Here is a 13,629-nt window from a genome sequence, read left to right on the forward strand (position 1 = left end):
CACTGAGCTACATCCCATCTCTTTCCTTCCTTCCTTCCTTCCTTCCTTCCTTCCTTCCTTCCTTCCTTCCTTCCTTCCTTCCTTCCTTCCTCCCTTCCTTCCTTCCTTCCTCCCTCCCTCCCTCCCTCCCTTCCTTTTTAAATTTTGAGATAGGTTCTCACTAAGTTGCTGAAGGTCTTGATAAGTTGTTGGAACTGTCCTTGAATGTGAGAACCTCCTGACTCAGCCTCCCAATTACAAAGTATGTGCTACTATGCTCAGCAGAAACTTGTTCATTTAAAAAAAACAACAACATAGAAATGGACTTTGTCTTGCTACAATCTAACCACTAGATAATAATAATATCATTTTGAAATGCTAACTATATCACAAATGAATATTAATGAATAATGTTTACAGTTTCAAAGCTTATATTTAAGATTATTTATTTATTTATTTATTTATTGAGAGAGAGAGAGAGAGAATTTGTTGGAGGGTCATTGGAGCCAAAGCTGAGGGATTTGTTTGTATCGAGGAAGCCCCTGTTCCTCCTGTAAGGAACCCCTGTTCTATTTAAAGGTGGTTACTTTGAGAGCAACTTGGAGCTGTCCTGAAAAATCTGGCTTATTCTCCCACCAACCCTAAAAAGAATCTTATTAGCACTGGCACTGATGTTTCATAGCAGTCAAGAGAGTAGTCTCAGGAGGTATAGCAATTTTGTTCTGGCTCCCCTTGTTTCTAGCTGACTATCCATGGGTAGGTTAGTTTCTCTGAGTCTTACTTTTTAGTAAAATGAGAAAAATATATCTTATTTCCATGTCATCATGAGGCTTAAATGTAAGAATGCACATCAATTTCCCATGACAGTGCCTGGTATATAACCTACTCTCAATAAGTGAAAGTTTCACAATTAAATCTGGTCTTGGAACACTGTCTCTGGAGCCCTGGCTTTCACTGTAATGTTAAGAAGATTCCACCGCATGTAGGGGCCTGGACTTCAGAAAGAGCTTTGTGGCTTCAGCTTAATGAGACTCTCAATCTGTTTTTCTGTTACTGAAGTCAGACAAACTGATGGGTTGACTCTCTGATCTATTTTCAAAGATTGCTCCCTGGTTGGCAAGTGTTCAATTTACAAGAACGATCACTCACTTTGCAGACAGATTGCCTGGTCTCGGCAGCATGGTGTTTCTCACTGTGGCTCATTTTTAAGTTTAATATTCTTGACAGAATGCCCAAGTTGATCATTGCCACAGGTAAAGGAAGACAGATGAATCTGCACCATTTTACACTTCACAGTTCTTTAAAGAGTCTTAGATGAATGTCAGCTGGGTGTGAAGATGTACTGTTCATTACTCTCCTGACTTACTCTAACTTTCTCCTCAAAAAAACCCTAATGCTTGTTACCATCATGGTTCAATAAACCATAAAAAAGATTCAGTAATATATAGACCACTTGATATTATTGCTCTACTTCCTGCTTCCTTTCCCCATGATTGTATCTCTTATGGAGAATGATTTGAATTTCTGTACTTACTTTACAAAAGCATAGAGTTGTCTTTTGCCTTTTGAAAAGCTTCTGCTTTATGTGAATTTTGCAAGATCTGGTGCATGATGGGAAGGTGGCCTACCTTACCTCTCCCATTCCTTGGTCAAGGGTTTTAGGGGCCTCTGGAGTGCTCTGTCTGCTCCACAGCTAGTGGAACTTTCACACTTTGCTGAAAATGAGCCTTTTCCTTTCTTGTTGCTGGTGGTGTTGTGGCAGAGTGGGTAAAGTGGTATTGATGTGGGAACCCATGACTTTCTTTTTCCTTTGCTTTGGGCAGTTTCTTGTGGAGCTTAGAGGTGGTACAGCTAGGCTCCTCACCTGTCATCCAGCTTCCACTCTATCTGACCTATAGCTCCAGCCCAATGTGTGTCAGCGGCAACCTGCACAGAAGAAGATGCATCGAGAGGCCCACAAGCTGGAGGGGTTTCCATGCCAGGTGTCTCCTCACATGGATACAGATGCAACTGAACACCATGCACTGGAGCAAAACACAACTTGGAAAGCCTTGGCCAGTTTCTATGAATGACCACAACTGCCCTGTCTCTAAGCCATTCCTCGGGTTGTTGCCTCTGTCCTGTCTGCCTACCTGAACCCTAGCTTCATGGGTAACTTGAAATTCTCCTCCTCCACTCAGCCTTCCTTCATCTCTTTCCCTCCAACTGGAAGTGGCTCTTCCTTTTAGAAATTCTACATGCCTTGTTTCTTTGTCACATGGAGCATATATCCATCTCAGTAGAAGATAAACTTCTGGAAATGAGGGTCCACACAAGACAAGGTGTGAGAAGGTTCTGGAACCAGACTCATGAGAATTAAAACTCTCTGTTTTCTCTTACAGGCTTTACATCAGCAACCATAATGTTTTTGGACATAATTTTCTTGTGTAGAAAAAGGGAGATAATAATACTCAATTTTTTGTTCTTCTTGTTGTTTTGTTCTTGTTCTTGTAAATTCTGAAAGTACCAGGTCAAGTCCTTGAGAATTAAAAGGAATTTCAAAAATTACAGGTATTATTATTATTTTATTAAAGCAGGAAAATATTATTTGGAAAGATTTTAAACAGCCAAGTATTGACCCAGAGTATTTATTTATTTACTTATTTTAGTAAATATTTTTACTAAATATTTACTTATTTTTAGACACAGGGTTTTTAGATAAGTTCAACTGAATATCTCTTCCCGTGAAATCCTAGCCAAGCCTAGAGAAAAGGAATAGTAGAAATCACATGTGTTAGCTATAAAATGCTTACAACTAATTACTGGGTACGATTGTATGGTTCCATTGTAGAAAGTACTTTTTGGATATTGGGAAAACTACTGATGTATCTTAAGATATCCAGTTACATCTTAGGACCTGCAGTTATCTTCTAAAATCCAAGACCCTGAAACCAGTACCTTCCTGAACTCAACTGGGGATTTTCTCTCCTACTCAGCCCAATAATAATCCTCATAATCTTATCTTCCACTTGCTTTCTCCTTTGCTCTTTTTCATTTGTCTACTTGCTTATTTCAACATCTAGCCTGTTCTAAATACAACCACCCATTAGAATAGTTTTTAAAACTTTGTACTCTAGTGACTTCATACAAGGTATACAGAGGTGCTATGTCTCTTTATCGAATTGTGTTCTTTCCTGCACAGTAGAGTTATGTTTTGTGGAATTTTTTTTCTGAAGCCCTTTCCCCAATATTGCTTCCCTTGTGGAAAAAAATCACATAAATAGTGCATAATAAATTAGTAGTTTTAGCTTTGCCACACCATTGAACATACGATACCAGAATTTACCACAGCACAGATTATCAAGATAGTACTATTTATAAGTATTCACATTAAAAAAAGAAAGAAAGAAAGAAAAGGTAGAATATCCAGCTGGCTTTCTCCTAATTAGGCTTTAAAAATGTCAGGTGCAAACTAAGAAACAAGATTTCCTTTTTTTGCAGTTTGATAGTGGCTTACCTTTCGAGGTCCTGTGCTCTTTAGCTCAAACACATCCATTGTGTAATTTACTCTACGTCCATAGTGGTCAAACTGAACATTCCCAGTCAGCCCTTGAATCCGAACCTATGAGAAAAAGAGAAAACCTATGCATGTATTTGTTTGCCACTTCACTACTAGACATCTCAACTTTAGTTGCTGGGCTTATGACCACACACTGTGTGGAACTATAAGCTAAAACCACTCACTGGAATGCCATTGAGCATTTGAGTTTTGGAGATAGAACCTGAAAGAGGGATATCACATTGAGGTAAAAGTGATTCTCCTTTATACCTAGAAGATGAATACACTTCATTTCTTTTTATATTGTAAAGTTTCCCTTTTAACAACAAGATTCTTCCTCAATATTGAAGTATTCTTTATAGAATAGAAATGTCATTTGTTTACAGCTAGTTTTCAATTTTATCTACATATCTACATAATATATTAGATACCCTTATTCCCATGTCAGATCATATTTTCTCCTTGATTATACCAAGATATAAGAAACTAAAAAGTTGAATGTACTTTTGAAAAAATTCAAGTACATTTGATCCCAAATTTCCTTTTCATTCACTTTTACTTATGCTTTACCATGGCATTTAAAAACTTTTAAATTATAATATTTATATATGTAACATTCTGATATAATACATAGCATTATTTGAAAAATGGTATCCATATAATTATAAAAGAACAAAATAAATTGATTACTAAATACAAAGTGACAATTTAAAGATCTTCTGAAGTAGTCATTAGCTGTGTTTGCCAAATATTTCTTGTTCTTCTACATTCTGGGCCCAAGGTAGGCTTGTACTTCCTGAGTACCTTCTGGTTAGCTAGCATTATGTAATTCTTTCTGATATATAACTTGTAAACAGATGTGATGAGCCACGTACAGCATTTACCTGCCAATTCAAAACCTGCCTGTAAGAATCTTTTTTCCTTTGCAGCAATCAAGATGACAGCTGTTTTGCCAGCCTGAGCCCCTGAGTGACTATAGTGGGCAGAGGGCCCTTGCTAATGTAGAGTGTGGCTAGTGAGCAAAGCTCCTTTGATGTTTTGAGCCACAGGGAGGGGGGGGGATTACTATATCACAACCCTGCTTGCTCTGACTATGCTGGTATGTTAAGATTAAAACATCAAAATTTTTACTCTGCATTTAGAAAAAGATAATGATCCCTTGACTTATTAAATTGGCAATCGTAAATATGCATTAATGCTCAGAAAAATTAGTCAGCTTACTTGAACATTTCACTTAAACAAGATCGTCACATGAATTAAGCTTAATAAAAGTGCGAGTTACCTGTTTGAGTGTCCTCTCCATGTCAATTCCCTGGCCCCATGGGGCAGCAGGGTTTGCCAGACAATCTCCAGCATTTCCTCTCCTTGAGATATCGATTTTCTGCCTTCTAAGGCTTCGGAATGTTTCAGCCATCACCAGGACTCCGTCATAAGTCAGGGCAGAAGTGTACTAATTGAATGGAAGTGATTATAATGGCAAATGTTAAAAAGGTTATTTAACTCTAGAAATGGTCTGTGGGCTCTGTGGGCTCAATGACAAAGCCCAGTGTCTGGAGGATGATGAGATTAATGATGACTGATTCACTCTAGCCTCAAAAATTTGTACTGTCACTTAAATACAAAGACTGTATGCCAAATCTAATCACCCTAATTAAAAAGGCAAAAACACATTCTGAAAAATGGAGGGTATTAAAAAGACCCCATCAGATGGGAGAAACAACAGCAGTGGAATAACAAAATCCTAGGTTCAGCATTCTTGGAATCTTCCTTGTCTGTTGGAGTTGGTAAGCCCCAGGAGTGCTGGGCTGTCTTATGCTATTCCTTCCCCAAAACGTCTACAGGGATTCTCTGAGATTTAATTTATCTATAATGACTTGAAGTGTGTATCTTTGTTCAGTCTTCCAGAAGAATTAATGGGATTGTTTGTTGTTATTCAAAAATATGATGCCAGAAATTACATCTCCTTGCTCAACAAATGTGTATTCACCAGTTACTACACTAAATATGAACGAGGATCGTTCAGAAGGGTTAAATAATTTCTTATAAGTTTCCATTATAATCTTGGATCAAAGTGCAGAGACAAAGCATAGACCATCTGCTTTCCAATGACCACCCCTGCTTCTTTGCAAAAAACAGTGAATTCCCCAGGAAAAATTATTAAGGTAAGAGAAGACATGACAAAAGACTCAGTAATTTGTTTAAGCTGAAAATGAAAACAATAGGGGGTTACATTTGGAAGAATTTGATTGGAGAGTTACCAAACACATGGGAAGCAGGACACATTTTTCTTGGTGCATGGCTTAGCATCAATGACTAAGCATGACAAAAACTGTCATCTCTTTCAGAAATTCCATATGGCCATTTCCATATGATGAATACCACCTCCACCTGTATGAGAGTAGATTTATGCTGTGGAAAGTGGAGGATGATTTTGATTTTTTACTTGCAAATGAAGAAATTTCAATTGTAGAAAGTAAACACAGGCACTATGACAGAGCAATCACTATTCCAGGGAAGAGAAAATCTAAATTACATATAAAAATAAGTTCTAATACAGAACCTTTCAATAGTAGAGGACCTAACCATTAGGCTTGTATTAGGATTTATTAAGATTCATGTAAATTAAAAGACTTGCTGTATATATCTCAAGGACATGATAAAAAAGAAAAGAAAAAGAAACTTAAGAATATGTACTCCCCCTCAAAACTGGGGTAGGATAGCTGAAGGACATTCAGGTGATCAGCAAGGTGATATATCAACATAAATATGGCACGACTGTCCAAACCAATGCATCTTTGAGTAGAGAAAGTCATCAAATCATCTTTCTATAGCACAAGAAAATAAAAAAGAAATAAAGTGAAACTTGCCAAAGGCATGAAGGTCAAGAGAAAAATGAATTACTACTATTTCATGATCTACAGAGAGAAAAAGAGAAATACACTGTTGCTTTTTCAGTAGGAAGAAAGAAACTAAGAAGAGATGACATCAAAAATCAAACGCGCTTGCTGTGGTTTTAAAAAGTTTATCCATTTTTGTGAAACAAGTACACTAGAAAAAGGAACGGGTATCACACAGTGTGGAGCATTAGCAAAGGAGGCAGTTAGAGCAGCAAAGACCTGGGCTTTGACAGTCATAGAACTGGTAGATAGATAGAAGCTGTAGTTCAAATAAGTTTTCCCTTTTCAAGGGAGGTAGCCCTTTTCCATGTGCCTTATTGAATTACAACCCAGGAAACCACAATTATGGGCACACAACTTCTAGATGGCACCTAGAAAATCCCCGTTAAATAAATATTTGGAAAAACTTGATCTTGGCTTAGAGTTATTTACAGCTCTAACCAATGATCAGAATGGTGGGAGGAGTGCTGTTTTCCAGGGTAAAGACAGAGATGAGCAGAATCATACTAAGTGGAAAGAATGTGGGCTTTGAAAAGAAAGAAATGAAATGAATGCTCATTCTGATACTCATGGATGGATGGAAGAAAATGTGAAACACATTTTTTTTTTCCAATTATGAAACATTAAACAGAGGAGTTAAATAAAAAAAAAGATAACAACTATATGCCATGGTCTTTTCCAGCATGAAATTTTGTATCATATTTGAGAACTCTAAAAAAGATGTACTGAAACAGTGGGTAGGAACTGGAAGAACGACAAAGGAGAGTGATAGATGGTTATTGCCCCAAAGGAGTTAATAGTTGTGAAGCAGTAAGTATGCAAAGAAATAATGTTAAATCCTTGGTGAGAATTACACACTCAAATATTATGGAGAGTACAAAGGAGAAAGAAATAGATATTTACTGGAGAAATAAGAAAAAGTTTCAAAGAGAAAGTGAAATTGAGATAAAGCTTTGGAAGATGGTTGGATCTGGACAGGCAGAAATGAAGGTGGAGGACAATGGAAACGGAATCCCAGTACTGGAGTGAGACAAGCATAGGGGCAGTTCTGATTGGAGCATTGGAAAGAGAGAAGAGGGTCATGAAATTGGAATTGTTTAGCCTGCATTGGTGGAAGATATTTATTCCAGAAGATTGTTTAAAGCAGATATGTTTTAATATCAGAAGTCATGTTGTTAATCTTGGCTGAAAAACTAAACAATTAATTACAATTAATCCTCATTATTTGCAGATTCTGTGTGTTTAAACTTGCCTACTTGCTAATATTTGTTTTGTGATCCTCAAATCAATACTGGCAATCCTTTTTTGATTATTTGTGGTCATGTATGGGGTAGTAAAAATCTGAATTCACCAAACATTGCAAATTTCCAGTTGTGATTAAACAATGAAGCACTTCCTTTCCTTGTTTCTGCTCACATATTGGAAGCAAATAGCCTTTCTGTGGTCTATTTAGTGATGTTTTTGCCAATTTTGTGCTTTTTGTTGATAATTTTACTGTTTAAAATGGACCTAAAGCATAGTGTTGAGTGCTGTCTAATATTTCTAAGTACAAGAAGGTTGTGATGTGTTTATGAAGAAAATATGAATGTTAAACAAGCTTTATTAAGGCACAAGTTATAGAGTTGCTGACCTTTAGTGATAACGAGTCAAGGACACATTAAACAGAAACACATAAACCAAGGTTATGCATTGACTGGTTGATGAAAAGGTTATATCCAGAGGCTCACAAAAGGTAACTCTATATTCCCCTAAGTGCAATGGCTTCATATTTGCAGATTCATTATTTGTAGAGACTTTATATAACTATCATAAATACTGAAAATTGATAATTGGCTTCTGAATGCATAGAATCATGGCAAGAGCTATGAAAAATTATATATATTTATATACATATATATCTGATATCTATTATATTGTGTCATAAAAGCTATGTTTGTGAAAATATTGAAAATTGGCTTAAATTTAAACAGATGTCAACAAAGTAGATTATCACAAACAAATGCCATAAACCAAGCTGTGGCCCAGACAAGTCTAGTTGGAGATTGTCAAACAGGAGACATTAAAAACGATTCTATGCTAGTATTTCATGAATTTGGTCCTCAATTTGAGGATAGCCATTTAACATATCCATTTAACTTCTTGCATGTATTAATCTGCAATATCAGAAAGTAGGAATGCAGTGCTTGGCAGAGTGAATTCCCAGTAAATGCTTTGTTTTGAAATTCCATGATTATTTTTTTTTTAAAGAGAGAGAGAGAATTTTTTGAATATTCATTTTTTAGTTTTCGGTGGACACAACATCTTTATTTTATTTTTATGTGGTTCTGAGGATTGAACCCAGCGCCCTGCGTTTGCCAGGCTACCGCTTGAGCTACATCCCCAGCCCTCCATGATTTTTATAGGCTAACCATCCAGATCCCAATATGATAGTGGGGAAGTTGACAGTAGCAGTATGAAAAATTTTATAATTAAGAAATGGAATAGCTGAGACTCTCTGCCAGTAGATCTTAGTCTGTGCTTGAATGACCAAATTGTCTCTACTGAAAAACACTGTCAGTGAGAGATTAGTAAATATTGATGGTGATGATGTCTTATTATGTGGGAGCTTACAAAACTGGAGTTGATATGTTATGCTGTTATTTAATGATGTCTTAGAAAATCAGCTGTCATTTTAGATGAGAAAAAATGTACTCATTACCAGAAATTTACCAGCTTCCTTTGAAAATATTAACAAATACAACATGTAGTGTTTGTCAGAGAAAGAGTCAATGAATATGACTTTTACAGTTATTTTTAAAAATAAATTTTGCAAAAGTTCTACATTTTGCATTTCTACCAATTTCCCAATATTTCTACTCTTTTATAAATAATCATTTTGCAGATATAGTTATTATCAAGGTAGAAAATTAATAGTGGCCATTCACATTTGAAATAGTTAGAAAACAATGATCTATCAGTAAATTGGATGCTCAAAAATAAAGTTATAATAATAGTAAACTGCTTGAGTTAATGTCTAAAAACCCTTAAATACAGAAATTTAGAAATTTTGCTTGGGCAGTGCAGTATAATATCAAAGAGTTGCTTTCCTGAGCCATGCCATATCTGATGAAATGTTGGAGAAACTGTATAATGAACTTTTTATCATAAATTTTAAAAATACTAACAGTACATGAAATAAAAACAAACAAATACCTTTGGGGGAGTCTCAGATCCTGGATACTCTCTCTGATCTAGTTTCTTCCAGCGATCCATTAATTTGGTTACCATAGGTGTATTAAAATCTACCAACTGGAATCCCGTCACATTGGCTCCACCATGTATAAACCTCTCAAGTGAAATGTCCTTGAATCCCTATAAAATCCATAGAAAAAGTTGTTAAATTTACTTCATTATGATACATTTCAATTCTTCAATAGTAGCACAAATTAATGACCAAGATATATTTTAACAGATTTCTAATAGAGCAATGGCTAGTTGTCAGCTATTGAATTATGCCACTGTAGGCATTAATCTGTCAGTCAAAATCCAATACATGAAAAAGCATATAAATATTTTCAGTTTAGCTCAACACAAATATTTCTTGAATGCCTCTATGAATGCATGAGGGTATGGGAGACAAATAAAACAACATCAAAAAGTCTCCTGTTGAGGACGTAATTGTCCTCTGATACAGATGTGTGCAAATGTGTATTATATAAAGGCAATATCAAGGTATAATGACATTCTGAGTCGCTGATGGGTGAGGTCATTTTAAGGGTTTTTGGTTTAATTGTAAAGTGGTCTAAAAGCAGAGAGAGAGAGCTGGGAATTTGAACCAGAGGATATAAAAAACTTCTACCATCCTAAGAATCCTGGGATACATTACTGCAAGAGAGGAGAGCAAGCAAGGCCATGCATGGGTTCCTGTGTTGTGGGAAAAAAGATGGTTTCCACTGGGTGGAATGAAGAAGCCTGGAGGAAAAGGGGTGTTATCTTTTTGGCATAGAAATAGTAACCTGGGTTTCAAAAATTCTAGAAAGCTATTAATTTTCTATTGATTGATCAGTTGTTTTCTGTTGTGTATCAATTATATCTCCTCCTTCCCATCTTCCCTCTCTTCCTTTCTTCCTGCTTTCCTTTCTTCCTTTCTGTTATACCTAGCCCCTTTTCTCCATTAAGAATTTAAAGTGTCTTACAAAAATATTCACTCAAAGCAGGAAGAGGGAAAATGCATATTAAGGAAGTAAATTGATGAAGCCCAAAGCATTATTAGCTCAGGGAAAGTGAACTACACACACACACACACACACACATACACGTGCACACACGTGCACACATAAACAGGCTTGGAGCATCTGTCATTGCTTTTTGCTTTATTTTCTTTTAGTGTTTTGTAAAGGATTTTTAAAAAATATATACAAGGAAATTTATTACAGGATAATTTGGAATGGCCAAGACCTAGAAACAATCTGGGTGTTCTCAATAGGAGAATAATTAACTAAAATCACCATGTTGATACTTTTTTTATTTGTTTAATTTATTTTTGTTTTTAGATGACAGTAGAGTATATTTGGACATATTATACATACATGAAGTATTAAACATGTATAATATGCCCAAATATATTCTGTGGTTGTACATGATGTGGACTTACACTGGTTGTTTATTTATATATGAACATAGGAAAGTATGTCTGATTCATTCTATCTTTCCTATTCCCATCTCCCCTCTCTTCCCTTCCATTTAGTCCCTTTTGTCTAAGCCATTGAAATACCGACTTTTCAGTTTTCATCTTATGCCCCTGTGTATTTTCTTTCTTTTCTTCTTGCTTTATTCCTTCCTTCCTTCCTTCTTTCCTTTTCTTTTTAATTTTTTTATTTTTCCTACTTAGTTGTATATGGTAGCAGAATGCATTTCAATTTATCGTACACAAATGGAGTGCAACATTTCAATTCTCTGGTTGTACATGGTATAGAGACGCACCATTCATGCAGTCACACATGTACCTAGGGTAATGATGTCCATCTCATTCCACCATCTTTCCTATCCTCATAATTCTTTTTCTTTTTGGTTTGGGAGATTGAATCCAGGGGTACTTAACCACTAAGTTACATCCCCAGGCCTTTTATTTTTTATTTTTTGACAAGGTGTCTCTGAGGTGCCAAGGCTGGTTTTGAACTTGTGATTCTTTTGCTTCAGCCTCCTAAGTCACTGGGATTACAGGCATATGTGGTTTTGCCCAGCTCTTATGCTTCTGTGCACAAAGATGTGTTTTAATTTTATTAATTATCAAAGCCCTGGCAGAGGCACCATAGTACCATCAAAAATAAAATAAAATAAGAGCCCTGCCTTTGAATCCCACCTTTGTTACTTTCTAACCTAGGCTGCAAAGTGAGAAGGATAATTCAAAAGTAACTAGCACATCTGATTTGAATTCAGTAATTGATAGCAATTATTAATTCATTCACTCAACAAATATTTATTTCATGCCTTTTTATATGCCAGCTACTTTGACAGATAATCAGTAACATTCTGATTTCATTGAGAAATAAAGTAGAGAGCAGAAAGCAAATCTATGTTTTGGAAATGGGAAAAACACTGACCATCAATCTTTAGCTACTAAAATGTCAGTTGAACATTTGTTTGCTTTTACCAGAGTATAGTGCAAACCCACAGGCAGGCAAATAATTTCAATATTTTCTAAAAAGCCACAGTAATTCAACTGTTGCATCGGTTGCTAATTGATGACAATATTATTTTCTTTCAGCCGTGGCTGAAATGGAAGGTCTGTCAAGCCTTTTATAGCATTATCCACAGCTGCAAGACACTCAGGCAAAGCTGCATCCTTCAGAAGAAAGCATCTGATGTAAAGGCTGCCTAATAAACAACAGCCTACATTTCTCTCATTCCATCCTGTTGCTACACTGAAGATAAGGGAAGAATTACCTTGTCATGATAAACTCATTTTACTTATGATTTGAATGAACGGTGGGTGGCTTAGTTAATTTTTGCTATGTCTGTTCTAGTACAGGAAATATTTCCTCTTTCATATATTTTCTTAAAATTTTATATAGAAAATGGATAGGATCTAGACAGAAAAGCAGTTTCCTTGGAAACAGTTACTTTAGTGGCCATTTAGTTTCAGTTTGTATCCATACAATATTGTGGAACTGAAAGTTCTAGGGCAACAATGTAATAAAATCATTTACTCTGTAGTTAGGGGGAAATCAGTGGGTGAGTGTCTTAAGCAAATTATGCTTAGGGCTGGGTGATCAGAAGAAAGGCTCTCTACCTGTGGAAACTGGCTACTAAGTTGCTTGTATTTCACCATGGCTAATGACCTTTCCAGATTAATTCCCATCTTAGTTTTCCTTAAACTTCCATTTGCAATTCACACATTCTCTAGGGGGAGAGGGGGTGATGTTTAAAATTATTAGCATCAGTTATCCTGCTGACCATGTAAATCTGTAGGTCCAATCACATCACCGATATTTACTAAATGCTCATCCTTTAAGTTTTATCTAATTCATGCAAATTTTCTGCATCTTTGAATTTCAGGTTCACAGGTTGACTAAATCACATCAAGAAAGTTCCGGTGCAGTTTGCAGAAGGGACATCAAACAGAATGGGGAAATTCTCTCTCCTCATCTTTTAAAAATTAGTTTGAAGGAATGGCCTTAAAGTATGTGCTTTTGATGTACATGTAGATGGTGGAGTGAGACCTGCTCCATGCAGAAAAGTTGAAACATACGAAGCAGAAAGAAAAATGTAAAACAATATTGCCAAGTTGGTAAAATCTTTAACTGGAGTCACTGGACTTGAATTGCCTGAATAAAAATGTGTTAGATTGGGAATCTGGGGCACTGTTTCTAGGCCCCATTCTGAAATAAACCATACATATAATGCAGACAAGTCACTTTGCTCTCTGTATATTTGTTTGCTTTGTAGGTGAGACATGAGTAGTATATTACATGTATGTGGCAGGTTGTGTGGGTATGTGTGTGTGTGTGTGTGTGTGTGTGTGTGTGTGTATGCATATGTGTGTGTGTGATGTGATAAGGGAGAGGTGAAGCATAGATTCAGTTAGTCTTTAATTATATACCCTAAACATGTTATACTTTTGAATTTCTTTATGTCAGAACCAGGTGTTTTCCTATATATGAAATGAATATACTTTTTAAAAATTAAAAATTCAAGTGATTGCAAGATTCTGACTTTGCCTTGCAGGTGGAACAA

The 13,629-nt window shown here is 36.0% G+C and overlaps 1 protein-coding gene across 9 annotated transcripts in view; it reads right to left on the minus strand.

Annotated features, from left to right (window-relative positions):
- Gria4 (glutamate ionotropic receptor AMPA type subunit 4) overlaps nucleotides 1-13,629 on the minus strand; it is a 329,568-nt gene that overhangs the window by 59,630 nt on the left and 256,309 nt on the right. For all 9 annotated transcript variants that reach the window (XM_076843817.2, XM_076843819.2, XM_076843814.2 and 6 more), the window contains exons 6-8: nucleotides 9,607-9,765; nucleotides 4,800-4,967; nucleotides 3,476-3,580 (exon numbers count right to left, since the gene is read on the minus strand). In XM_076843817.2, coding sequence (XP_076699932.1) covers nucleotides 3,476-3,580; nucleotides 4,800-4,967; nucleotides 9,607-9,765 — 432 coding nt within the window. The remainder of the gene's footprint in view (nucleotides 1-3,475; nucleotides 3,581-4,799; nucleotides 4,968-9,606; nucleotides 9,766-13,629) is intronic.

This window comes from Callospermophilus lateralis, chromosome 2 (assembly GCF_048772815.1).
Source record: "Callospermophilus lateralis isolate mCalLat2 chromosome 2, mCalLat2.hap1, whole genome shotgun sequence".
NCBI classification, from domain to species: Eukaryota; Metazoa; Chordata; class Mammalia; order Rodentia; family Sciuridae; genus Callospermophilus; species Callospermophilus lateralis.